Source organism: Schizophyllum commune, assembly GCF_000143185.2.
Source record: "Schizophyllum commune H4-8 unplaced genomic scaffold SCHCOscaffold_1, whole genome shotgun sequence".
In the NCBI taxonomy this organism is placed as follows: Eukaryota; Fungi; Basidiomycota; class Agaricomycetes; order Agaricales; family Schizophyllaceae; genus Schizophyllum; species Schizophyllum commune.
In genome coordinates this window covers 2,245,060-2,270,986 of record NW_026089538.1, presented here as the reverse complement: position 1 = coordinate 2,270,986, position 25,927 = coordinate 2,245,060, and the positions used below count along the sequence as shown (strand labels likewise).

Below are 25,927 nucleotides of genomic sequence, written 5' to 3'. Positions count from 1 at the left end.
ACCCTCACCACCTCCGGTTCATTATATCCCAGCCATTCATGTTGACTATATATTACTCGATCACCTCACGCCTTTATGCACATAGTCTGTCTCCCACATTCATCTGTATGCATAGTACGCCTCCTCCGCCAGTACCACTGTGATCGTCCCCTCGCACGAGGAGCCTCCTCATAATTTTTTCTACCACTATATCCCCTCCCACCACATGCGTAGCTGCGCTGCATCTTGTCTGTTTACAGTGGATCATTATACCAATACCAAATGGCAGGTGCTTGGATTGTTGAACGTCGCGGGAGAGGGAGAGGAAGCGCCAATCTTGGGAAGGTCGACAGGCGAAAATCCGGCTGAAGGTCCTTTGCGTTCGATCACGCGAAAGGGAGAGGAGGATTCAGGCGTCGACGCGCTAACAGTGCAAGACCTTCGTGTCCTCGCAACGGGAATCAACTCGAGGATCCCATAAAGGTGCGTTGACAATTGGATGCTCAGCCGGATATTCAGGATAGGGCAAAAAATGCGTACAACAGATGTAACAAGATCCACCTCCTTCTCTTCTCCCCTCACCCTCCTTCTCCCACCCCTCATCCCTCTCCCTCTCCCCCCACTCCTCTCCCCCCTACTACCCTCTCTCCCTCCTTCTCCCTCTCTCCCTCCCCTTCTCCCCCCTTGCCCCCCGCTCCCCTTCTCAACTCCTCTTCCACTCCTTTTCTACGTGCTACCTCCGCCGCCCCGGCTCGTCTGCGGAGGGCGTCTTCCCGCGTCGTCCACCCCGAGGCGGGTAGGGCTCACCGCGGCGGGAGGGCGTATCGCCGCGTCTGGACTGATACCCATGGTGGGACTGATACCCATGGTGGGAGGATGTGCCATGGTGGGAGGATGTGCCATCGCCCCGGGGATCATGGTGGCGGGACGAGGTGTGATAGTCGCGGCCGCCACTCCCGCCCTGATCGCCCCAGTTGCTACCCCCTCGCTGACCTTCCCCGCCCCTTCTCCCCTCCCCTCTCCTCTCGCCACCATCCCCCCTCCTCTCGCCGCCATCTCCTCTCCTCTCGCCGCCATCCCCCCTCCTCTCGCCGCCATCCCCCCTTCGCCTATCCTCGCGCCCACCCCCACCGCCCCGATTCACATGCCTCGCCGACAACGCGACCTCGCTCTGCCCGTAGCGCGCGGGGGGCGCGGGGGGGATTCGCGAGGGGAGGCCGGCGTTTGGGAGAGGGGTTGTGTTTGGGAGGAGTGTTGTGTTTGGGAGGAGTGTTGGGGGTGGGAGGGACGTGGTGAGGGACGTGGTGAGGGACGCGGCGAGGGAGTGGAGCCCGCCCTCGAATGGGATGGGGATCCCATTTGCCTCGTACTCCATATCAACGTCGATGACCTCGCGAGGGCCGTTTCTTGTCGGCGCGTGTGTACCGTGCATGTCACCTTGGTGTGTACCGTTCGTGCCACCTTGGTGTGTACCGTTCGTGCCACCTTGGTGTGCACCGTTCGTGCCCCCTTGGGGGTTTTGGGGGTCGAACCTTCCCCACTCGGGGCACACCTCCACTCTCATGAAGTCGGCGGCGACGATCGCGCGCCGGGCGGGTTTGTGGCGGGGGTCTGGGGGTGGCGGGTGAGTGGCTGTATAGGGCGAGGGTATGCGGGAAGGGGGAGGGTATGCGGGAAGGGGGAGAAGGGAGGAGGGTGAAGAAGAGAGGAGGGGAAGGAGAGGAGGGGGAGGGTATGCGGGAAGAAGGGAGGGTATGCGGGAAGGGGGAGGGTATGCCGGAAGGGGGAGATTGGAAGGGGGAGAAGGGAGGAGGGTGAAGAAGGGAGGGGGAAGGAGAGGAAGGGAAGGAGAGGAAGGGGAGGGGGAAGGGAAAGGGAGAGGATATGGAGGAAAGAGGACGGTCAAGAGAGCAGCGAAACGGGTGCATACCTCCAACCCCCACCCACGCCTCCGTCGCCTGCCGCTCGAACTCGCGCATGATGCGCGCCTTCCAGTCGGTGGTCGAGTCCGCCGGAAAGGGGAACCGCCCACCCACATGATTCAACACCAGCCTCTCCGCCCCTACCTCCCGCGCAAAGGCGCCGGCCATGGCAGGAATACTATGCCCCCTGGCGAGCGTGCGTTGGAGCACGACGTCGGGCTCCCGCCGTTGGCGCCGGTCGATGGAGGGGGGGATGTGGGCGTCGGTGGCCTGGGGGGAGGGTTAGTGTTTTCGATCGATTGGGTAGGTGGGCGTTGGTGTTTAGGGTTGTTGATTTTTTTGAGGGGGAGGGGAGGTGCGAGGGGAGGGGGAGAGAATGAAGGGAGAAACCACTCACCTCATGCACCAGCACACTCGGCGGCGGGTCCCTGCACAGCGGCGCGACGGGCGCGGGGTCACTCGTGTCGCCGAGGACGACGAGCTTGCGGAGGGGTGGCGCCGTCTCGCGGAAGACGTAGCCGAAGGAGGGGACTGGGGAAAGGGGTTGGTTTGGGTGGTAGGGAGGGTTTTATTTGTGTGGGAAGGCGCAAAAAGGGTTAGGGGGTGGGAGGGAAGGGAAGGAGGGAAGAGTAGGAGGGAAGAGTAGGAAGGGTGGGGGGAGGGGTGGGGGGCAGAAGGTGAGCGAAAAGGAGGAGAGGGGGAGAGAAGCGCGGAGAGGACAGAGAAGAACGAAGGAGGGGGAGGGGGAAGGAACAGCTGCAAAGGAGGGTGAGGGAAGGAATGGAGAGAAGAGGAGGTGGGGAGGGGGAGAAAGAGGACGTAGGAATAATAAAAGACGGAGGGTGGAAGGGAAGGGAAACAGGTGGAGAGGGTGCGGAAAGGGGGAGGGATGGGAAGGGCGACGAGCAAAATGGAATGGGTATGGGGAAGGTAAGAAGGTGACACGAGAAGGGCGGAGGGGGCGTTGGAGAGCAACAAGGGAACGCACGAAGGAGGGGGGGAGGGATAAAGGAAGGAGTAGAGGGAGTGAAGTACGAATCGTGCGCCACACACCTCTATGCGCAATAGGCGCCGCGTCGACCACAATGTCGCCGTAGGTTCCAGGCGCCGACAGGAAGCCTCTCCACAGCCCGTCCTCTCCTGAGGCGATGTCCAGCCCAGGCGCCTCGCTCATATGCAAAACGTCCGGCGCGCAAGAGGTGGTGGCGTCGCCTGGGCGAAGGAGCTCGTGCGCCACGTAACGATCGCCCGAGTTGGACTCTGTCATGTTGAAGATGGTGCGAATGAAGTTGCGGATGCCGGCGGGGCCGTAGACGTGCACTTTGGGCTGGAGGGGAGGTAGGCAGGAAGGTCAAAGGCGAAGGGGTGGTGGCTCACCGGTGCATTGGGATCGCGATCGGGGCCGGAGCCGAGGACGGGGAGGGGGAAGAGGACGTTGCGGAGGAAGCCGATGATGCCCATGACATGGTCGACTGGCGGAGGTGAGGGGGGTGTATGCGAGGGGTTGGAGGGTGCGTACCATGCATGTGTGTGATGAATATCTTCTTGACTTGCATGGGCCTTACATCGCGCGCGAACATGAACTGACGCGTTGTGCCCTCGGCGCAGTCGACCACTAGACGCGTGTCAGCAGTCATTCCATTAGCTAGTGACCACCCGCACTCCATAGTTCGCCATTGCCACAGCAGTCGACGAGGAGGGAGGAGCAGTTACGATGTTCGGTTGGTCCGCCACCGCTGCTGGTGCCGAGAAAGGTGATCGCCATGTTGTTGTACCCCATCGTGCGCCGTGTCCAGTGCAGGCACCGCGTATATGTCGGTAGTCTGAGTCGGCGAGTGAGGCCAAATACGAGCGCGTGCCGCAAGAGCATAACCCTCAATGGACGCCCGATCGCGCCGTCATCGCCGCGTTCGATGCCATTCCGGACCGGCTGCCGGTGCGGGGCCGCCCCATTGTTCGACTTTGACTTTGTGGCACACAGCCCCGGCCCCATCCTGCGTTTGTCCGCGCTTAGATAGCTTACCATTCCGCTCATTCCCAAAGCCCCCCTCTCTTGCTTCTTCCAATCCACGTCGACGAGCGCCATCTCAAGCCGGGCTTCTTTCTCCTCCTCCATTTCACCCCTTCTACTTGTATACATATCACACCTTGCTGTCGTTGAGAAATCATGCTTAGTATCACGAACACTCGATGACCATGTTCTGCATTTGCTTCGACAATAAATTGTGTACGTGAGTCCTCTACTCCTCCAACACCCAATCTGGCAAGCCCGCCTCGAACACCCCCTCCGACGTTGTATATCGCAGCGCGTGCAGATATATCCTCAGCTGGTCCTGAGTCGGTTGACGAGGCAGGGGCCGCAGGCAAGCTGCGCAGGCAGGGCGGTCGCCGATGGTAAGTGGGGGCTCGATGAGAGGTGTGGAGGCAGTCAGAGTGGTGAAGGAAGAGGCGTGTGAGGTGGTGGGGGAAGTGGGTGGGGTAGCGGAGGAGGTTTGAGTGGGGATGGCAGGAGGAGCTGAAGGTAGGAGCCCATCCGTCGTGGCAGGCGCCACCTCATCCGCATGCGCCGCCTGAATATCCGCCTTCGCGCGAGCAACGGCGGTTCGTATGGCTTCCCAGGCAGAGTCTGGCGATTCCAGGTCGGGCAGCGTAAGGTCGGACGGGAGGATTTCCTATAGGAGAATTCTATTAACCTCTTGCATATCCTTTCAGAGATAGAGTTCCTCACCGTTTGCACATCCCCGGACTCGATCTCCGCTGACGCGTCGTTGTCCAGCGGAGGAAGCTCCAGCTCGAGTGGAGGTGCTGAGCCGTCCAACGCATCCGGTGATGCGTTCCATATAGAATCAGCATAGTACGGGTCGTTCGGAATCGGATGCCCCAAATGCAAGAGGTGTACCCGAATCTGGTGCGTACGTCCAGTGTACGGTCGACACAGCACGAGACTCGTATCCGTCTTCGCATCGTAGCTGACGCGTACGAAGGCTGTCGCGGAAGGCTGAGAAGCGAGAAGAAAAAGTAATCAGCTTCATGGTCGTTGCTCAAATTCAAGGAACCCACCTTCCCCTCCTCATGCACAATGCTCAGCCCCAGCTGCCTATGCACTAGCAGCAGCTTCTCCTTACACAGTACGGGCTCTCGTGGAAACCGCCCCCTCACCCTTGCCAAATACTCCTTCCTCACCCGCCCATCCCGCAGCGCCACCCCCAGCCGCCCCGCCGCCCTTGCATTCAGCGGGAACAGCATCACCCCCGACGTCAGCCTATCCAGCCGGCTCACCGGGCGCACCGCCGGCAGGCCCTGCTCCCGCATCATATGCGTCAAGCAATTATACCGATAGCGCCCCACCGGGTGCACGGGTACACCCCCCGGCTTCTCAACCACCAACAAGTCCTCGCTCTGCGATATCGCCCTCACCCCCGCCCCCGTCACCGGCGGCTCGTGCCGGTGCGCAACCGTCTGCAGCTGGTCGCCCGCGCGCACGGTAGTATCCGGGTCCGTCAGCCGCCCATTGAGCGTCAGGAGGCCGCTCCTGAGCGCATACGCGTAGAACTCGCGCGGCCTCGGCGGCTTGAAGCGCTCCGCCGCGACGTCCAGCACGGTCCGCCCGACCCACGCAGGCTGCGCCGCCGCCCAAAAGTAGTGCCAGTACGGGCGCACGCTCACCAGGCCCGGCCCCGCGGGATGTAAGCGACAGTCCGCTGCATCGTTGGCCTCGCGCAGCAGGCGCGCGAGGACGTGCTCGAAGACGCGGCAGCCGGGGAGCGGGACGGCCGCGGCGTCGCGCTGCTTGGAGGTGACGAGGCGGACGAGGCGGGCGTCGCTGGCGATGATGGACTGTAGGCGCGCTATTCGCCCATGGTGGGCGCTCATAACAAGGTGCGATCGTCACGTGGGCGCGCGGGGCGATCGCATTGTCGACCCGCATAAGGCAGGCATTGTACTGAGAGGGTGCCTCTCTTCCGACTTCCTCGCCTCGAGGGGGTTCTTCTCGTACTTCAGATGCGCGGCGATGGGTATGATAGATAAGTTGAGGCGAGTACGGTGACGCGGAGAGCGGGCCGGGCTCGGCTCACGGAGATGATGAAGAAGATTCCCACGAGGTTACTCTGTAACGAAGTCTCGATTGAAAACCTTGCCCTCCTCCCTTGGAGGAGGGCCCTTTTATACCTACAGCTGTAAGTAGTCATAACTAGTCACGGAGTATATATACGAGTCATAAGAAACCAGGAGAACCTCAAGGAACTCCAAAGGAAATACCCCCGCGAGGGGTGAAGGCAGAGCACGTGGCGTCGGCTAAGGCCGAGGCGTCACATACCCCCCTCCAGCGCCTTCTAAGGCGCTCTGTAAGTACAGTAGCAACCAGTAAGTAGCACGTATGTATAGAATAGAAACGAGTCTTTGTTTTTGTATATATTTCGAACCTTTTCTGTAAGTAACTTTCGAGCCGTTGTTCTGATGATCTCTAGTAAGTAGTAAGTAACTACTGGTTCCCCTTGCCCTCGCGCCGCTTGGCACGGTTCGCCTCGAAGGCCTGCTGGCGGCGGGCGTTCGACAAGCGCCCCTGCATCGCCTCGATGGCCGTCACCTCACGAAGGAGGAGCTCCTCGTTGGTGGGCTCGGGCACCTTGCCCTCCACCTCGTCCATGTAGCGATGCGCGGCCGCTCCGCTGCTGATGTCGAGGATCTGACGCACCCAGAAGGTCCGATCAATGCGCTGCTCGTCGGGGATGGGTCGGACTTTGCCGGTCGCGAGGTCGATCGGGCACATGTGCTTGCCGAAGTCGGCGCGCTGGAGGATTTCCACGAACTCGGCATAGCCGGACGGGACCTCAACAACGTCGTGGCGGATTCCAGTAGCAGTGATGCCGTCGCTGAAGCGCATGTACTCGACGAGGATGGTGAGTGGGATGCGGTAACTGAAGAGGTATTCTTCAGGGTCGTTGCGCGCGTAGATAGGGATGACGAGGCGGCGTCCGCGGATCTCCCACGTCATGGGAACGATGCGGCGGTGGGCGAATTGGGCCGGGCCACGTGGCTTGGCGCGGCCGAGGAGGAAGCCGTCGTCCTCGGAGGCGCGCTTGGCGGGCGTCGTCTCAGCGGCGGCGGACGGAGGCGCGGTCTTATCCGCACCAGCGTCGGCGGCGGCGTTGACGCGCGGGATGGGTTGCTTCATGACGTCGGAGCGCGCGGCTTCCTGCTGGCGGATGCGGTCGGCGATGATACCGGCATTGTACTTGGCGCGGGCGGCCTCCTTTGCGCGGAGCGCGGCGGCGGTGTCGACAGGCGGCTCGCTGTCGATGAGAGTGGAGGCGGCAGAGCCGGCGGCGTCGAGGACGGACGACATCGTCTTGGGCGCGGGTGCCGGCGGGGCGGCCTCGGAACTGGGTGGGTCGACATCCATCGGTTGGACCGAGTCCGCCTTGTTGCCATTTTTGATCGCCGGCGCCGTTTTGGCCTTGGTGTGGGAACGGGTACCGACACGGTTGACGTTGGGCGAAGGGGAAGGAGAGTTGGGAAGCGGAGGTAAGGTAGAAGTATCCATAGTATGTATGTAGAGAGAGGAAGAGGAAATGGAGTTGGTTTGGCATACTGACTGTCCATCCCTTTTAAGGGGATCCCAGCTAAGCCCATTACCCGATTCGTCGTGAATCTCGCCATCGGGAACACGAGGCTCGATCGTGAGTTCGAGATTCCCTACATACAATTGGATATCCCCGGGGTCTGGTTCAGATCCAGCCGGGAGATCACCCGCTTTGTCAACGCCAAGCGCCTCAAGGTACTGCTTGACCTTCTCGAGGGTGGCAACATTCTTGATCGGGATCCAGGACATGTCGCCTGGCTTCCACTTCACCTTGAGTACTGCATCAGCACCCTTGCCGTGATGTCCCACAATCTCCTCAATTGCCCATTCTTTCTCCCAGGCACCGAAGTCGGCCACCTGAGTCTCAAGGCGGCCCGGAAATAGCCGATCATCATTGGGAATATGAATTCTCAATAGAGACGCGTGGAAGCGCGGGTGTATTCCCCGCTGCTTCAACTCCTTCGGGAGATCAAGAAGGAAGGCCTCATTGCCTAGATCCTTCAGGATGCGGTATGGTCCAATGAACTTGGGAAGTAGCTTACGAACGCGGCCCTTCGGGAAGTTCATGTTGGCAGTTGAGACATATACTAGATCGTTCTCGGCAAAAGGCGCGCGGATGCGGCGTCGATTGGCATCACGTGTCTGCTTGACACGCGCGGCGAGCACTGCGTCATGAGCCTGCATGATGGCCTGCTTGACGCGGCGCGCATAAGTCCGCACCCCGGGATATTCCGTCGTGGGTGCGTCCTCCCAGATCATGGCGCGGGGCATGCGACCAGTATTCAGGAAGAACGGTGCATACCCCGTGCTCTCCGAGCGCACGGAGTTGATCGCAAACTCAACCGCCGGCAATTTCAGGACCCAGTCCGATTGAGCGGGCTCGACGCATTCGCGTATCATCTGGACAACTGTCCGATTGGCCCGTTCAGTTGATCCGTCGGTCTGCGGATGGTATGCAGTTGACATGCGCAGCTCCGTTCCGATCAACTTGTGCAGGTGAGTCCAGAATATGCTCGTGAAGAGCGAATCCCGGTCACTGACTATGTACTTGGGGAGCCCATGTAGCTTATAGACTTCCGCAAAGATAATGTATGCCAGAGTCTTGGCAGTCACATTAGTACGCGTCGGAATAAGATGTACCATGCCGGTCAGCAGGCAGATCACGACGAGAAGGTAATTGAAGGTCCCATTGTGATTCTCGCTCTCGGGAAAGGGACCCGTGAAGTCTATCCCGATAGCTTCCCAAGGCGTGCCAGGCACCGGCAGGGGATTCAATAGCCCGTACGGCTTGTGATTGCTGGGCTTATTCCAAGCGCACGTGGTGCATGATGCGATGAACTTCTGCACATCAGGCACCAGCGTCTTCCACCACACCTGATCACGGAGCACGGGGATAACCTTAGCGGCACCGAGATGCGCGAGTAAGGTGTGTGCTTCCTGAATAATGAGTCCTCGCACGGAGCGACCACTTTCCTTGATGTTCGGAATGCACAGCAGACGACGAGAGTCCTGCTTCAGGAAGATGAGTCCGTCAACCACCTCAAAGTTTCGGAAGTGACTGGGTTCTTCCAATATCTTGGCAAAGAACGGATCGTCCTGATACTTATCCCGGATCAAATCTTCAATGCGTACACCCCGTGTGTGATTGGGTATAGCCGTCAAGATAGGTTCCGTGAGGCTAGGAGGTGCGATATCATTATCTTCGTCACCTTCCGCGCCGACCGAGGTCGAGACACGTGTTTCCTCTGCTGAGGCTGGTGTCTCGCCTGTCGGGTGTTCTGGTTCGGATTCCGACATCTGGACAGCACTAGGTATGTCTATATTCGCATCCTCTGTGATTGGGCTGCCGACGTCGGGCGACGACGGGCTGTCTTCGACAGCGCGCGAGTGCGCGTTCTCTCGGGTACCCGAGGGGTACTCGGAAGATGCCGAATGTGATGTTCCGCTGACATCACCTCGCGTGGCTTGATCGGAAGCAAACGCGTGATGAGCTGGCAGCGCGTTCTGCGCTGCTTCCTTCTCACTCATCTCGTCTTCAAACGCGTTCGGGTCACTTGCAAAAGGTTCGACCGGGTCGTCTCCCCCCTCCAGACGCGTCGCGCGTCTATCAGAATCGCCATCCGCCGCGTGATCGCCCACAATCAAGCGGACGGATCCTTTCTTCGCAGCGAGTCGGCGAACCCAGTCGTTGAAGGCCTTCGTCGAGCCTTTCGGACGACCGCGACCACGGCGTGGAGCTGCGTCGTCCCCGCCTTCTGGCGCAATTGCCAGGGCGCCAAGCTCGGTCACAAGCGGCCGAGTAATGTCCATACCGTCGTAATCGACAGAGCCATCCTCATCAAAGGATGTATATTCAGAGGGAGAGCGCAGTGTTCCAGGTGCGTCGCCCTCGTATATGCGTGATAGTGCATCAGCTAACACGTTATCCACGCCCGGCAGGTACACGACTTCGAAGTCAAACTCGCCCAACTTCTCAAGCCAGCGCGCTTGCCGCCCCGAAAGGTTTGGCTGCCGCAGAAGATGGACGAGACCACGATGGTCAGTCACCCACGTAAAGTGGAATCCCTGAAGTAAGTCGCGATGTCGCTGCATTGATTCCACGCCAGCTAACATCTCAATCTCATGTACAGGATAATTCTGCTGAGTCGTGCTCAGCTTCGCGGAGAAGAGCGCGATTACCGTTCCGGTACGCCAATCCTCCCCTTCAACGACTACTCCTGACAAAGACGACTTAGAGCCGTCGGTCAGAAGCCAAACGCGCGAAGTGGGCTTGCCATCCGGCCCGAGGGTGATGCCTCGGCGTGAGACGCGCTTGCTCGCGCTCACCAGCCGCTTGCAATCCTCAAACGCGCGCTGCTGCGTGAATCCCCACTCCCATCGGTGAGTTTCGCCGCACAAATCGTGCAAAATGCCCAGGGGCGCGGCGATCTCGGCGACATTGTCGGCGAGCCAGCCCACCGCGCCACAAAATGCGCGAACTAACTTCTTGTTCGTAGGCACCGGCCACTTCGCGACCTCGTCAACGCGGGCAGGATCGACACGAATGCCGTTCGCATCAACGATTCGCCCAAGTACGCGCACTTCAGGCTCGAGGAAGTGCAGCTTATTAACACCCAGATAGAACTTCTCGCGCGCCAGCACCTCAAGCACGGTTTTGACAGCGCGAACATGCTCTTCGAGCGTGTCCGTGTATATGACAATATCGTCAAGGTACACGTCCATGAAGACACCTAGGTAAGGGCGAAAAATATGCGTCATTATTGCCTGACACGTCGCGACAGCATTGCAGTCGCCCTGGAGCATAACCTTGCTCTTCACGTTACCATCAGGCGTCGCCATGATGTTAACGTCTTCGTACTCAGGTAAGACACGTATTTGCTCATAGTGGTCTTTCCCGTCGAGAATTGACCAATATTTCGCAGCGGCGACGCGACGCAAGATCGCGTTCTGGTCGGGGAGCGGGGACGACAACTTGCGCGTGTTGTCGTTGCGCTCGCGCAGGTCTACAACAGTACGTAGCTTCGTCTTCTCGCGCTGATTCTTCGCGATGAGAAGCATGGGCACCGTGTTCGTGGCGGTGGTGAATTCCCACCGCCCCGAGCGCATATATGCGTCGCGTTTCTCATTCCATTGCTCACGAAAGATTGCAGGGCAATTCGAGCGACGGAACGGGTACCGACGGTCGGGGTCTATGATGGGAATCGTGTGATTAATCGCACGCAAGGGCGGGAGCTCAGTCTCCGCGATGGTCTTGCACAAAGGTAAGGCCATTTCGACTAGATGCTTCCGAATAGCTTCTAACTCGTCCGAGCCAGGCTCGGGCTCTACGTTCGCCATGAACAAGTCGTCGACGTGTGGCCCCTCAAGCGGCAGCGCCTCAACGCTCCCAATGAGGATCTTCGGCGGGTTGATGGAGAACGAGATGGAATGCTGGTACAGGAACGGAGTCCCGAGGACGACGTCGTAAGTCGCGAGGTTCAAGACGTCAAAGACGCGCTGCTCGTGTATAGCTGACCATTCAAAATCTACAGACGTATGAAAATTACATTTCGAGCGCGACCCGCTCACTGCCATCGTCATGGACACCTGGCCATCGTGCTCAATGAGCGGAAGGCGCAGTTGAGTAGCGAGAGCCGAGCTCACGAGATCTACTGACGAACCAGAGTCTACTAACGCCTTGCAGGGATGCCCGCTTACACGAACGACGAGGACGATGGGCCTCGGGATGCGGCGGCCGCTCCCCCGCGGGAAGACGGCTGTCCGTTGCGCAACGCGTGCGGACGAGGACGCCAACGGCGCGGAGCGCCCCTTCGATACTGCGAAGACCGTCAGCTGACGCCATGGAAGACGCGAAGCTGGGAAACGTACCGGCACGTTGGACGCCATGCGCACCATCGTTGCCCACGCCTGTGCGAACACGCCGGACTCAATCAGGTCCTCCGCGGGCTCGCGAAACCAACGCGCGGGGAACGCGCCGTCGGGCTGCGTGAAGACGTCGAAGCTTCGACGCGCTGCGGCATCAGCAGGCGACTCGAACCAGCGCGACATATAGCGCTTCGGGTGAGCCGTGTTCTGATGCCCACCCACGAAGTAGCGCATGCGCTGATACATGTACCAGTACCAGACGTTGATACCGGCGTCAATGTCCTTGAGACGAAGACCCCACGACACGCCCAGGAGCGTGTCGCACACGAGGATGACCGGCGACCCAGAGTACGGCCGGAAGGCGTAGAAGCGGGAGAGGTCAGCGCGACGCTGCTCCTCGCCGACTACGCGTCTGACTGCCCAGTTGAGGGCGTAAGCGACGCTCTCGGGCACGAGATCCCCGAGGGTAGTGCCCGTGGAGTAGAGGTACGCCATGCGACGAGCCTGTGAGGTGTCCATCCCGAAGTCGACGCATATCTGACGCGCAACGTAGTCCTCCATCGAGAAGCCTTCGCGGATGAAGAACGCATTCGGGATGCGAAGCGGAGCCAGTTCGCGACGCCCAGCTTCGGCCTCAACAGTCTCGAAGAGGGAGACACAATCGTCCTGGGTCTGGACTGGCAGGAAACGGACGGGCGCGCCATCGCAAAGATACGAGAGCGGCGCGAGGTTGTGGAACATCGCATCGCGCAGCTTCTCGCCGTCGCCAGGCCAAGCGCGCACGGCGTTCAGCGCGAACGCACCACGCACCCGCCACTGCCCCAAGTCGCCAACGTATGAAGGGTCGCAGGCGCGACCGATAAAATCGGCATACTCGGGTGTCTCGCAGAGGGCGAGCAAGTCGTCGCCCGAGCAAAACTTGGGAGGCTCGCGCCTCGTGCGCAGCGCAATTCGCGTGTAGTAGTCGAAGAGCGGCTGCACGTAGAGGTGGGGGCGTCCGGGAACGTCGCCACAGACAAGCGGACAGTCCGCGAGGACGTGTGTTGCCCACGGCGGTGAGCACGTCGTGCAGCGTGTACTGTCCGGGTTAGACCCAGGTGAGTCGTGCGAGGGTTCGAACTGAACCATATTGACTGACAATGTAGTCGTGTTAGTGATGCCAGCACGTCTCTGGTCGAGCAGACGTGCCTGTTCGATTGCCACCGAGTGAATCGCGAGACCAGGAGGTCCAGAAGACGTCGAAGGTACGTGGTTCGCTTCGGGACAGTTTCGGCTTATATGGTCCTTAGACTCACAGCGGAAGCAGCGCCCCTCTTCACGGAGGCGCTTCAGGAGCTCAGGAGATTTTCCTGGCTTGCGGTTAGGAGGGGCGCGACCGTTCGCGCTCCTTCCATTCGGCGCGGAGGTACGTTGTGACCCCCTTGCCTGTCCGCTGAATTTACCTCCAGTGGTCCTCGAGCGTTCATTAGAGCTCGAGGTGCGCGTTCCAGCGGCAGCAGACGCGTTCGCTGGCGGCCTAGAGGAGGGAGCAGAAGAGCTCCCGCCTCCAGAACGTCGGGACGATGCAGATGCGCCACCCGTGCCGCTTCCGCGGTTGGGGGGCGATCCACCATGGTCGTCAGGGCGCCTGCCCTTCGCTTGGGCTCGGGCAGCGTAGCTAGCCTGCCAGAGCTGCAGAGCACGTCGGTACGTAGGCTCTAACTCATCAACTTCTTTGCTGAAGCCGTCCTCCATCAGGCGCTTCACGAGCCAGGAGTCAAGGCCTTCCCAAAACTTCAAGACCCGGTTTCGGCTGGTCTCCTCAGTCAGCACCACCCAGAAGCGCTCTAGATCGTGCATGTAGTCGCGGAGATCGCGATTGTCTTGGATACAGGACTTGTACCGAGTACGACATTTGTCTTTGTAGTTTAGACTGAAACAGTGATCGAATAAATCTCTGAAAAAGTCGTCTAGATTTGCGCTTCGAGAAGCACTAAGCATGTAGTTCTGCTTGTAGAACCTTCTGGCCTTGCCAGTGAGCCAACGCGAGACAACGTCGGCCTGCCGAGTGGCTGCCACTCGACCATCAGTGACATACTGAAGAGAATCAATGACGAAGGTCCAGAAGGCCTCATCGTCCTCCCGGCCGTCGTAGGACTCGGGAGGCTGCGGCTTAAGGCGGCTGGCCTTACCCGCGCTGTCAAACTGTCCGTCGTCATCCGAGTCTGAGCTCGGAAGGCCGACTACACGGCTTCTGATCATAGCCATGTACTTGTCCCAGTAGGACTCGCCCCCAGCTACATAGCTCGGACGAAGCTTGTCTTCGGGACTAGAAGCCTTCGAAGGACGTTCACGATGCACCGCGGGGGGCACAGAGGCCTCCGCGGTCTCGCGCTTGATTGCGCTCAGGTCACGTGTCGGTTGAACTTCGTTCGGCACCGATCGCTCACGTGCGACGCTCGCAGCGCGCGAGCGTGCGGCGCCAGACCCATCCGTGAGGAGTTCGACGAGATTGTCGTACCTCTCACTGAGCTGGCTGACCTGCCTCGCCAGTTTGGCATTGAGGGCGGCGTAGTCCGCGGCCTCAACAGTCTTGAGGTGGAGTGCATCGAACAGATCGGCGATCTGCTTGTTTTCGGCGGCGCGGGGTTCCAGATTTGCCAAAGACACCCTTGGCCCCTGATTGGGCACTTGAGCCCGCGATCCCCGAGCTCGATTTGCGGCATCCAGGATGTCCCGCTGAATCTCGGGATCGTGTTCGACCTCGTCGAAGTCGAGATTACCGAAATTGCGTAGATCCGGGCCTTTACCCTTATCCATCCGGTCCCTACTGTTTCCGGGGATAGAGCTCTCAGGTACGTTCACGCTTTCGGACTCGCGAGCCCCGTGCTCGCTGTTCTCATCATACTGAGGGAAAATTTTATTCGTAGTATTATCTACTTCCGTGGACTCTGGCGCGATAGCGCGACTGCCCACAGCACCCGGTGCACGCGGCTGAGCACCAGCTTCAGGCACGAGGCCGTCGGCGGCATGCGCGTGGGTCGGGGACTGAGCAGCGGCATCGGCCGACCACTCGCCCTCTCCAGGGTCTGCTCCGTCGAGAGCAGACACCTGGCGGGATACCCCCACCGTCGTGGCGGAAGCACCCGACGACGGCACAACGTCGTGTTGCACCGTCGCATGCTCGATGACCTGGTCATCGGCGGTGGCAGGCGGCGCATCTTGAGCGCCCGCCGTACCCGAGTCGGACTCGTTGTCCGAGAGTGCACTAGTGAAGGAGTCGTCAGTACCACGCCACGCGGTCTGAGACTCACCGGTGTCAACCGACGCTGCGCGAGGGCGGAAACGTCCGCTGGAGTCGCGCAGAGGTTGAGCTTTTGGCGCCATTGAGATTGTCGACAAGGAAGAAAGGGTAATTAAGCCGCGAAGGGTGCCGGGTTGATCAAGTCCGTTGCCTTAGCGGGGGGAATAGGGGTAGGTAGTGAAAACTTTGCTGGTTGCTGGTTGTCGAAGTCGAAGTCGATGTTTCTATCGAGGACGTCGAGCGAGAGAGTAAAAATATTAGGCGAGTACGGTGACGCGGAGAGCGGGCCGGGCTCGGCTCACGGAGATGATGAAGAAGATTCCCACGAGGTTACTCTGTAACGAAGTCTCGATTGAAAACCTTGCCCTCCTCCCTTGGAGGAGGGCCCTTTTATACCTACAGCTGTAAGTAGTCATAACTAGTCACGGAGTATATATACGAGTCATAAGAAACCAGGAGAACCTCAAGGAACTCCAAAGGAAATACCCCCGCGAGGGGTGAAGGCAGAGCACGTGGCGTCGGCTAAGGCCGAGGCGTCACATAAGTCTACCGTCAACCCAGGCGGAAGGGACCTTCACGAGGCCTTGCAAGGCACGCACGTTCTGCGAAATATCCTGATGAACCGATGGCATCCGATGTACAACAAATTTTACACGTCTAAAACCTTCATCGCTACCAGAGCAATCCCTTCGTTCACTCAAAGATCCACTGCTCGTTGACGTTGGTGTACTGGATCGTACCCTCCGGGAACCAGCTGCAAGCACAATTATCAGCACCCACGACCACCGATCAGTGGAAAAACCCAGGACGTACAGCTTGATCTCCTTCTCCGCGTTCTCAACAGAGTCGGATCCGTGGCAGATGTTGCGGCCGACAGCGAGCGCAAAGTCGCCGCGGATGGAGCCTGCGCGAGGGTTAGCACCCGATAACCGATCAGCAGCGCTCGCGAGCAGGAAAACGCACCCGGGGCGGACGCGAGCGGGTTGGTGGCACCGAGCATGGAGCGGCCGGTCTTGACAGCGTCAAGGCCCTGCCAGACCATCGCGACAACGGGGCCGGAGGCCATGTACTTGACGAGGCCCGGGAAGAACGGCTTGCCCGCGAGGTCACCGTAGTCTGCGCAGATCATGAGTTTTCGAGCGCGTATATGCATCTCAAGACGTACGCTTCTCGAGGTGCTCGACCGACGCGTGGACGAGCTTCATGGCGACGAGCTTGAAGCCGCGCTCCTCGAAGCGCTGGATGATCTTGCCAACGAGCCCACGCTGGACGCCGTCGGGCTGCGCGCGCGCTGGTCAGCCCTCCCCTCCACCCAAAACCCCGCCCGACGCACCTTGATCATGATGTACGTGCGCTCGTTGACAGACATGGCGGCGATCCTACAATCAGATAGAGATGGAGGGAGGTGAAGAAAACCCGCGCGGTCGCCAGGCGCGCTCTTATACCCGCGGGCGCGTGGACCGCGCTCGGCGTCTGCCGATCTGCTCGGCCGGCGCAAAATAGCCATCAACACGGGCGGGCGGCTCCGGCATCCCCCGCGGCGGCGTCGTCTGCGTCGGACACTGCACACTGAACCTGCTCTCACCTCCCCACTCATCCCAAAATGATCTTCGGGCCGACGTCGCTCTCCCTCGCCCCGCGCATCGCGCAGAGCAAGTCTCTGCTCGCCTACTTCAAGCCCATCGCGGCCTGGTACACCGACCTCATGGGCTACCGCAAGTACGGGCTCAAGTACGACGATCTCAGTGCGTTCCTGCGTACATCCCATGTACCGCAGCTAACCTCCGCGCAGTCCTTGAGGAGAACAAGGACATGTTCCGGGTGCGTAGCAAGAGAGCGCCATACTTGTTAGGCTTACGCTGACCTGCGCGCGTACAGGCTATCAACCGCCTGCCCGAGCGTGAGCTCTACGACCGCGGCTTCCGCTTCAAGCGCGCCTCCCAGGCATCAATCATGCACGCACCGCTTTCCAAGGAGCAGTGGACGAAGCCCGAGGAGGTACGTGCTTCCCTCTCGATCATACGCGGTGCATCCCTCAGCCCCCGTTCCCCCTCCTCGGCCCCTGCGGTCCTGCTCGAGCCGCGTTGCGACGTCTTTCCCTTCACCAAGTTCGCGTACTTGCTTCTTGCCCGGCGCTCACACAACTCCAGGACACCCAATACCTGCGCCCGCACATCGACAGCGTCGTCGAGGAGAACAAGGAGCGCCAGTACTGGGACAACCTCAAGGTCGAGCGCAAGTAGACATGAGCTCTTCGCACGTAGACTTAGGCACGGGTTGTGCGCGTCTCAGAGACGCTGCCCATCCACTTCGCTGGATCGTCATCGAGCCGTAGCATGCGTTTTGGGCGTAGATGAGACTATCCAATCGCAGGCATTCATTTATTCAGGATTTCATCTTCGTCCGACCGCGCCTTTGTCAAGTCCTTCTCAAGTCCGCTCTGTGCTTCGTTCTCAAAGACGAGGCAATCCGCGTCGTCGCTCACCACTCTGCATCCACGTCACCCGCATTATCTCCCATTTCAAGCCTTAGATATTACACAATGAATACAAGAACTAAACGAACGACGAGCGATACAACAGGCAGCCAATAAGTAATAGTCAATCAAAAGTCAAAGGATGGTGTGTGCATCGAGATGATGATAAGCCAGGGGGAAGGGACAGTGCAATGCAGATCGTGTGTAAATAGAGCAAAGAACCAGACAAGACAGTCCATGACGCGCGCCGCAGGGAAGGGACCGGAAGCGGTCCAACCCCACGCCGCACCCATCGTCCTTCTAGGTACGCAGAGATCCCGTCCGTGGCGTGTTAGTTTCGCTTTCGCTTTCGAGGTATAAACGTGAGACCGGAGGGTATGCAAGACTGGAGGGGAGGCGGGGTGGGGGGTATGCTGGTCCGTCGTGCGCAACGACGGCGGCGGGCGAGTGCACAGCAGCGCGCAGACCGGGACGCACGCACGCGAAGGGGAACGGGGTTAGGCGTGCGTCCCAAAGCTCTAGTATGCCGGCCGCGAGGGGGAGATGCCTGTAGACGCGTCTGTCTCCCGCTCCCACACGCGCCGCCCATGATTGCGCGCCGGCGATGGCGGCGATGTCGTGCCCTGTGGCACGATGCAGAGACGTGGAGGTTCATCGTCATTGACCTCATGTCGCTGCGGCGAGGATCCCCGCGAGGTCGCGCTCGCTTGCCGCAGGAAGCTCTCTCGAGCGAGCTTTGAGACGCACTAAGGGGAGCAGTTAGCAAGCGTACCCAAAAGCTATGAGAGCAGATAACTTACGATTACGATCCAGCGTAACGAGCACAACCTTCTCCGCCTGTGCGTCCTCGACCTGGCTGCCTTGGAGGAAGGCTGACCTGTCGGCCCAATGCGCTTGGTGCCAAAGCGCCGCCTTGAGGATAAGGTCGTCCATACTGCGCTCGGCGCCAGCGAAGTCGACCTCCTCCGTCCTGATGCTGAGGGTAGCGAGGTAATTGCCGCGCGTCGTCTGCACCTTGAGCGAGACGCCGTGGACGCGAACGGTCGACGCGATGTACTCGACGGCCTCCGACGCAGGGCCAGCGAGCTCAGATCCTCCGGAGACCATGCCATCGAGCTCCATGATGACGGGGAGCGGCACGACGATCGTCCACTTGTGAGACTCGACGAGGGCGCGGAAGCCCGCCAGGGTCGACAGGAGAATGTTGGTGTCGACGACAAGGACGGTGTATCCCGGAGCGATCTTGAGGGGTTGACGCGCCGTCTGTCCACGGCGAGGACGGGGTCTTGATGGCTGAGCGCAAGGGTGGTGGCGTGCAGACAGAATGCTCTCCAGCTGCTTGCGGCGAGCCTACGGCGAGTCGTTAGTAAAAGAAACACGTAAACGTCAGCCAAATCCTTACCTTGAGCTCCTTCACCTGCTCGGACTCGGACTCGTCATCCGTCTCCTCCGAGAACTCGTCGCTACCCTCGTCGTCCACCTCCATCGAGTCGTCGTTCCACCTCGCACCGGCCAAACGACGCGCCTCCGCCTCCCTCTCCAGGCGTTCCTCCTCGCGCCACCTTGCCGTCTTCTCCGCGAGCTCACCCTCTATCCTCCACTCCCTCGTCCCCCGCACCCACGTCAGCCCCCGAATCTGTTTCGAGAGCTCGACAGCACCACGGATGACGCGCGTCCACCGCTGGCCGTCCGCCTTCTGATGGCCGGCGGCCTCCTCGTCATCCTCGATGCGACCATCCTCGAGTGCCGCCTCCGCCTCCTGCGCATCCAGAATCTCGAGCTCGGGGCGGCGATCCTCGCCGCTCTTCCAGTAGCCGCGCTCCCAGACCTTGCGCGCAACCCACTCCATACCACGGAGGCACCAGTCCTCGGCGAGGGGCGGCGCACAGCCGCTTGTCAGGAGTGTCCAGTGAGGCTCCGCCGGTTCAGCGCGCGCCAGCAGATGTTGCGCCTCCATGACACTGCGAGGCACAGTCTGGAAGAACGCAGCGAGCTCGGTCCACGGTATGTGGCGCTCGAGAAGCTGCTGCGCTTTGTCGTTCCGGAGCATGGTGGGTAAGAAGGTGAGGATGATGGACAGGTAGGGGTTGAGGGACTTCCTGGCGAACATCGTCGGCTTGCGGATGGGCTGGCGAAGGACAACGGAAAGCATGGAGAAGGTGAGCTGTACGGCATAGGAGAATGCCATGGGGAGCTCCTGCGCGACATCGGCCTCCGTAAGGTTAGGCGACGTCTGCTCGTCGTCGACTTCCATCCGATCCTCCTCAGCGGCACGCTTCGCAAGACGAACTGATGCCGCGCTCATGCCAGCACCGACAGCTTCACGAGTTCGCACAGCGCCTGCTTTGCGGAGAAGACCGGTCGGCTTGCCATACTCGAGAAGGGCGCCAATGTTGGAGATGGCCATCATGATCCATTCGCGCTCCTCGGCGCCGTCGATGGTCAGCCTCTCGAGTAGGCGGGCGAGCGAAGGCTGGAAGTCGTCCATTTGGATGTTGGTGAAAAGCATGCCGTGGACCAGGACGAACAAATCCGGGACGCGCGCATCGGGCTGCGCACGGCGCGCTTGCGCCTGCGGGCTCCAGACCTGAAGAATCGACTCGCGCGTCGTGGAGAACGGGTGGAGGGCGCACAGACTGTGTAAGGATCGTGAGCATTGGACATGAAACACTAGACGGGCAGGCACGTACCTCTTGATAAAATGGTACATGCTGCGCAGTTCCTCCCCTTCCGCCTCGCGGCTCAGGAGACCCAAATGGTGGTGCAACTTGCCATTGCCCGGTTGCTCGGACAAGCCGAGTGCGTACCACTCGCGCGCAATCATCCGCCACCGCTCCTTCTCCGGCTCGAGCTCGAGCAGACGTGCGGCAGCGACACCGATGCTCGGTGACGGTGAGTCGTCGATGCGCGCAGCGGGCGCGTCACTGACGGACTTGGCGTGTGCCGCTGGAGGAGGTGCGAGAGTGCCGTCCGGAGAAGTTTTCGACGCTTCGGATAGTGCTGCCGAGGTCAAGGCCGCGGGCGTGCTGCCCGTGCTGCGGTTAACCATGGCGGCGACTGCCATGCGATATCGTGCAATGTCGCCGAGGGCCTCAAGCCACTCGCTGCGGAAAGCCTCAACGGTCGTTTCCTCGTAGAGTCCGGTGTAGTACGTATAGGCGAAAAGGATGAAGTCTTGCAGGTGTTCCATGGCCACGGGCGAACGTAACGAGGCGGCACGTAAGTTCTCCAAGAGACGGTGAAAGCCGAACATCCAAAGGCGCGCGATGAGGTTGTATTTCTTGGGTATGTTGCGCAGAGATGCAGGGACGTTGGGATTGAGCGTCAATTGGAGCATGTCGTGCATCCTGTCGATGAGTCTATACAACCAATTAGCTGGTATCCCGTGGCCCGATGAGAAGTACGTACCGCTTGTGATCAGCAATCTGCCGACGCCACTTCTCATGCTCAGCGTCTTCGCTCGAGGCAGCATCCTTGCCTTTCAGGCGTATACGACTGTTGCTCTCCGTCGCATCTTCCATCTCATCTTGTTTCACCTTCGCCTCGAGGTCGGTGATGTTGCGATAGAGGCGCTTAAGCTGAGCACCGAACTGGTTGTTGCTGGAGTCGTCACGATGACCACTCTTACCATCGAAAAGGGCGGAAGAATTCGAAGAACCGTCGGTGGTAGACGATAGGGTGAAGGATGAGGAGATGGAAGGGGCGTAGGAGGATGCCGAGGAGGCGGAGAAATGGTCCATCGACGATTGGGGCGTCGGGACTTTGCTGCCGGGCGGACGCGCGAGGACGGAGAAGAGGATGGGATTGTCCTTCTTGTGGTCGAAGAGCTGGCGTGCACCTGCGTCGCGATTGTGGCCGCGATGCTGCGGACCACGCGGGACGTAAGAGCTACTAGAATCCGAAAGAGTGTCGGGCTCTGCAGTGCGCCGGATAGGAATGGGATCCCGGTCGGGGTTGAAGAGCTTTGGACTGTGGTTGTGCGCGGTAGACACGCGCCCGGGACCGGGGCTGGGGGAGGATGTGATCTTGAGACGACGGGAGAAGTCGTCCGGGTCAGCTTCGGGAGGTTGCACGACGACGTTCGGCGCCTGATGATGGCGGCGTGGCGACGTGGTCGGGGGAGCCTTCTGCGAGGAGGAGGATGGTAATTTGGGGGACTTGTCGGACCTGTCGGCACGCGCGGGCGCAGCGGGGCGCTCTGCCCGGTCCGCACGCTCTTTGCGTATCGGCCTGTGAACCACAGTGAGCAGTGATATCGGTGCGAGATACGAGCAAGCACGCACCCTGCAGTGCGCCTCTGGAAGGCGAGGAGGCGCTTGTCAATATCGGTGACTTGTATTTCTTTCTGGCCGTCGCGGGGGGCGGGGACCTCGCGTTCTTTGCCCTTCCTGGACGTGCGCGGCGGGTCGATGGCGCTCATGGTGGACGTCTGAGAGAAGTAGAGTGCAGGAAGGAGAGCCCGCGTCGAGAATTTGAGAGGGCAGGTTGCGAGCTGGCTTCGCCCGCAGCACTCCTCCTACATCGACTGCGCATCTCGATCAGTGTGACCATTCCCACGCGGTACTGCCACCACCCGACATCTCGTTCGGCTCACATTCCGGCAACTCACTCCAGCGCCATTTCTGCTGTCCCTTCGCGCTGCACATCCTGCCCTACGTCCTGTACGACCTCTCTCCCTCCCCTGCTCGACGCACAGACCCTCGCAGATTACTATCTATAGTGCGCAGTCGCACGCAGCTCGCAGCTCCGGCGTGAGTCGCAGCTCCCGGCCTTCGCCACGTGAGCAGTTGCCCCGCCGGATCAATGCCAGGGCCGCTGCTGCACGTGTAACGTGCGCGCCCCCTTGTCTGGGGCGCCGCCCTCGGTTGTCCCCGCCAAGCGCTGACGCGACCTTCTCCACCGCCTGCAACACATCGGTAGGCCAGCATACAAGTTTGAGACTCAGCCGCAGTCAAAGAGGCCGCCGCCATCACACAAAGCTAGATGAGAGACGCCGGTGGTGGAGCACAGAAGGCTTCGCATCCTATACAATGACATTATCGAGCGCGACGCGTGCCCACCCAAAGCAGGGAGATCGTAGAGCAAGAACGCGATTCTCTCCACGATAAGTGGAGCGTTTGTCGGTTCGAGAAACGACCGATGTAGCGGCTGCGCTGGTCGGACGCGAGGCGGAGGCCGAATGACAAGGCTGAAGAGGTCGTTATTCCAGTAAGTATACACGGTAGATACAGTAACAGCACCACAAAGTCAGAGATTATTACACGTACTGCGCAGTCAGAGAATGGATCATAGGGTAAGGACTACAACACCACGGCTATCCGTCCAAAGTCCGCAGGGAATACGATTTGCGGCAAATTCAATGCTGTACTTGCAACTTCGGAACACGGAAGAGCCAGGGCCCCAGCTTGCCAAATCCACGGCGCAGCAGCTCTGCGCCGTAGTGCGTAGGCGGCGCTTCGCCGTCCCACTGGTCGACGAGACGTATAACGCGATCCTTGTCGTCAAGGTCCACGATAACGATCGACGAGACGGTCTATATCTCGGTCAGACGTGATGGAATTCCTAGAGCCACAGCAACCATACCTTTGTCGTGCCCACATATCGATACGTGTACGCGACTGTCTGCGCGAACACGAGACGGTTCGGATGCCTGGTAGAGGACATGACACGGGCCGAAATGATTTCTGCGTTAGAGAGGAACTTGGTCTAGGAAGACGGGCCACATGAGCGAGCGAATTGTAGCAGGGATGAAGCCGCCGTACCATCGCGTACCACTGCAAATCGGGTAAGCAAAGGTTTCAATGAAGAGCTGCCAACTCACCTGCGCAGCGATTTCTGTGATTCCTTTACATTTCGAGTAGGGGTCCTTCCATCCTCGAGTCAGTCCTCAGTACGTACACTCACCCAAGATTTACGCACCTCGAATATAGCCAGCGGATGCCACGAGCGCTCAAATATCTCTGGTGAGGGTCTCCCAGAGTAAAGCTCCTTCAGATCATGCAGGACACGCTCATGGTCGGCGTGCAGTTCTGTGTGGACCTCTGAATGGTCGTGGCTAATCGAGCGTCGGTGGCTAGAGTGCACTTTGCCGCCAGTATAGCGCGCGCCACTAGCTGCAGATGATACCAAGGATGGTGTAGGTACGGGTAGGAGCGATGGATGGAAGGTCGAACAAGGCTTTCCCGGAGATGGTGATCGAGGACGTCTCGCTTCGGGAGAGAGCGAGTGAGCATGAGAGTGCGATCGTCGTCGGGAGTGAGATGTAGACATTGAGTTTAGGGTAAGGTGGGAGATTCAGGTAATTTATGCTAGAGACGCGATCGAGGACAAGTCAAGTCGCTGAATGGTTCATGAATGCTGTGGACAGGTCGTGTCGACGCGGGGGAATGACAGTGCCAAGCACAAACACGTGAAAGAGCGACGGCCCGATCCGCCGATCGAGGCAGGCCTAGATGCTGATCAGGTGATCTTGTAGGTGCTTGTGGATTTAAACCAAGATTTAAACCGTTCCGCGGTGCCACCGAAATGCAGCAAGTCCGCTTGACCTGAAGTATTGATGGCAACCTCATTATCAAGCAAGATTGCGGAAATCGCGAGAGGGGTCTCCCCGCAAACGATGGTGCATCTAATATCCTTAAGTGCTAGATAGATCCGGCTATATTGTCTGTATCAACGGTGCCGTCTTCTGCGTGAGCGAGACCGACCTGTGAAGCGGAAGATGCTTCTCCATGTGCGGTCGGAAGTAGCCTCGACCGTGTAACACCTCGCGGGGAAGGTTGTACGAACCTGGCACAAGGCCATCGAAGGCGTATCCCACTGGCCCGAAGTACATCAAGGAGGTAAGGAGAGCGGTCTAAAAGGCCTGGAAATTAGTTCGAGCCTTACTCGCCCAGCGCGGGGATACTGAACGTCCCCTTCGTTATTATGCAGAGGCCGTGGGGCATGACACACAAGTGCTTCTTGTGAGCCTCCGAAGCGCTCAAGAAACCGAAAGCGGGGAAATCACCTTCATTCATCCTCACTACCAGAACCAAGTGAGTCTAGTGTTGTTGTAACCCGAATCACGTCCTCGTTCTCCCGAAGGTCCTCCACAAGTTTGGCTACCTTCTCACCGTCCTCGTCTTCAACCTGCGCCTCGTCCTTCGGCAGATATGCCTGCTCAGCGGAGATGACTGAGCAGGTGCCGTCCGCAGCCAACGCCGCTTCCAGTGCCGCCAGCTGTGTCGGCTCGCAGGTGAACTACGTTCTTGTCAGACTCCTGACAATGGAAAGGAGCGCGCGATGCAGGACGTACGTCTATGACAGCTTCCTTCTCGCTCTCCGGATATGGATGGAAGTCTAAACAGTCCGCTCCTAGTCCCGTCTCGATGACCTGCGTAACCTTTGAAGCCACCTCGTCATTCGTGATACCCTCCTTCGGTACCGCCACTTTGACAAGGCCGACTCGGTTGAACATGAACGCGACGGACGCCATACGCGCGCTGGCACTGAGCTTAGCAATGCCCAGCGGTGAGGAACACGTGAGCGCACGCACTTGTGCTCGTTCAGGAGCTCCCGGACGCGTCCTACGGTCCTCTTCGGATTCTCCGTCAAGGTCTCTCTGTCAAGCATTACTCAGGGCCGCACGTAGTACGATTCTGCGGCGCACATACATCATGAACCCCACATTATGGGCTAGGGCCTCATAGGTGAGGTACTCGCCCTTCGCATCTCTTGCGGACGCAGCCTGCACGGTGCCGGTCAGAGCCTTCTGGAAAGCCCGCAGTACTGTGGCGCTCACCTTCGCGAGCGCTCGCTCGATGATGTCCTTGGGCGTATCTTGCTCGCGCAGACGCTTGATAGTGTTCGCAAGCGTGATATTCTTGGCGGGATCCGGCGAGCCACCAGCTAATTGTAGCGGTCAGTGGACTTCCCTGAGCAAGTGTGAAATCTATAGGCACATCTTACTGCAACGGCAATGAGCTGAAGAAGGTCAATCAGCCGCACACGATGAACGGGCGCGCTACGCACTCGAGTCGCTTTGCCGTGAGCGGCACCTTTCTTAGCGTCGTTCGCGCCCTTCTTCTCCTTGATTTTCGACCACTGCACACGCGCATAAGCAGACGTAGACCTTACGGAGGCTATGCAGTCACTTTGTTATGGCCCGAGAGCCCAAGGGGCGTGGAGGAGAAACACCTTCGCTGAGAGAACGCGACCGCGCGAGACAAGAACATGTCGCTTTGCCCCGTGCTAAGCGCCCGATCACTACGCCGCCCGCACGCGTCCTTGATCAGTCGTCAACGGTAAGTTCCGTTATTCCGATGTTGAACTGGGGGGAC

At 59.7% G+C, this 25,927-nt stretch overlaps 7 protein-coding genes across 7 annotated transcripts; 1 reads left to right on the top strand and 6 right to left on the bottom strand.

Moving 5' to 3' along the window:
* Positions 1-269: 269 nt before the first annotated feature.
* On the bottom strand, positions 270-3,769 carry SCHCODRAFT_02606671 (uncharacterized protein). Its single transcript, XM_050344225.1, has 7 exons — positions 3,564-3,769; positions 3,421-3,516; positions 3,279-3,373; positions 2,955-3,228; positions 2,299-2,432; positions 1,910-2,171; positions 270-1,590 (listed from the first exon to the last, which is right to left on the bottom strand). The coding sequence occupies exons 1-7, from the start codon at positions 3,664-3,666 to the stop codon at positions 713-715; spliced, it is 1,842 nt and encodes a 613-aa protein (XP_050202920.1). The 5' UTR covers positions 3,667-3,769; the 3' UTR covers positions 270-712.
* A 236-nt stretch (positions 3,770-4,005) lies between these two features.
* SCHCODRAFT_02561930 (pseudouridine synthase) lies at positions 4,006-6,007 on the bottom strand. The gene is made up of 3 exons (XM_003035880.2): positions 4,962-6,007; positions 4,630-4,899; positions 4,006-4,573 (listed from the first exon to the last, which is right to left on the bottom strand). The coding sequence occupies exons 1-3, from the start codon at positions 5,772-5,774 to the stop codon at positions 4,142-4,144; spliced, it is 1,515 nt and encodes a 504-aa protein (XP_003035926.2). The 5' UTR covers positions 5,775-6,007; the 3' UTR covers positions 4,006-4,141.
* Positions 6,008-15,745: 9,738 nt separating this feature from the next.
* SCHCODRAFT_02606654 (nucleoside diphosphate kinase) lies at positions 15,746-16,631 on the bottom strand. Its single transcript, XM_003035882.2, has 5 exons — positions 16,467-16,631; positions 16,299-16,413; positions 16,097-16,249; positions 15,947-16,037; positions 15,746-15,887 (listed from the first exon to the last, which is right to left on the bottom strand). Exons 1-5 carry the CDS (start codon positions 16,500-16,502, stop codon positions 15,827-15,829), a joined length of 456 nt encoding a protein of 151 aa, XP_003035928.1. The 5' UTR covers positions 16,503-16,631; the 3' UTR covers positions 15,746-15,826.
* SCHCODRAFT_02606653 (14 kDa subunit of cytochrome bd ubiquinol oxidase) lies at positions 16,487-17,522 on the top strand. Its single transcript, XM_003035055.2, has 4 exons — positions 16,487-16,878; positions 16,926-16,954; positions 17,012-17,131; positions 17,284-17,522. Exons 1-4 carry the CDS (start codon positions 16,737-16,739, stop codon positions 17,374-17,376), a joined length of 384 nt encoding a protein of 127 aa, XP_003035101.1. The 5' UTR covers positions 16,487-16,736; the 3' UTR covers positions 17,377-17,522.
* Positions 17,523-17,621: 99 nt separating this feature from the next.
* SCHCODRAFT_02606648 (uncharacterized protein) lies at positions 17,622-22,473 on the bottom strand. The gene is made up of 6 exons (XM_050344224.1): positions 21,893-22,473; positions 21,018-21,839; positions 20,300-20,968; positions 19,012-20,245; positions 18,410-18,959; positions 17,622-18,355 (listed from the first exon to the last, which is right to left on the bottom strand). The coding sequence occupies exons 1-6, from the start codon at positions 22,027-22,029 to the stop codon at positions 18,276-18,278; spliced, it is 3,492 nt and encodes a 1,163-aa protein (XP_050202919.1). The 5' UTR covers positions 22,030-22,473; the 3' UTR covers positions 17,622-18,275.
* A 316-nt stretch (positions 22,474-22,789) lies between these two features.
* On the bottom strand, positions 22,790-23,965 carry SCHCODRAFT_02606647 (uncharacterized protein). The gene is made up of 5 exons (XM_003035884.2): positions 23,529-23,965; positions 23,431-23,475; positions 23,372-23,383; positions 23,193-23,315; positions 22,790-23,142 (listed from the first exon to the last, which is right to left on the bottom strand). The coding sequence occupies exons 1-5, from the start codon at positions 23,877-23,879 to the stop codon at positions 22,966-22,968; spliced, it is 708 nt and encodes a 235-aa protein (XP_003035930.1). The 5' UTR covers positions 23,880-23,965; the 3' UTR covers positions 22,790-22,965.
* A 634-nt stretch (positions 23,966-24,599) lies between these two features.
* Positions 24,600-25,822, bottom strand: SCHCODRAFT_01145653 (DUF28-domain-containing protein; the record flags this gene model as incomplete). The annotated part of the gene is made up of 8 exons (XM_050341104.1): positions 24,600-24,848; positions 24,904-25,090; positions 25,144-25,209; positions 25,262-25,335; positions 25,390-25,496; positions 25,550-25,571; positions 25,620-25,691; positions 25,742-25,822. The coding sequence occupies 8 exons, from the start codon at positions 25,820-25,822 to the stop codon at positions 24,618-24,620; spliced, it is 840 nt and encodes a 279-aa protein (XP_050202918.1). The 3' UTR covers positions 24,600-24,617.
* Between the last annotated feature and the right edge of the window lie 105 nt (positions 25,823-25,927).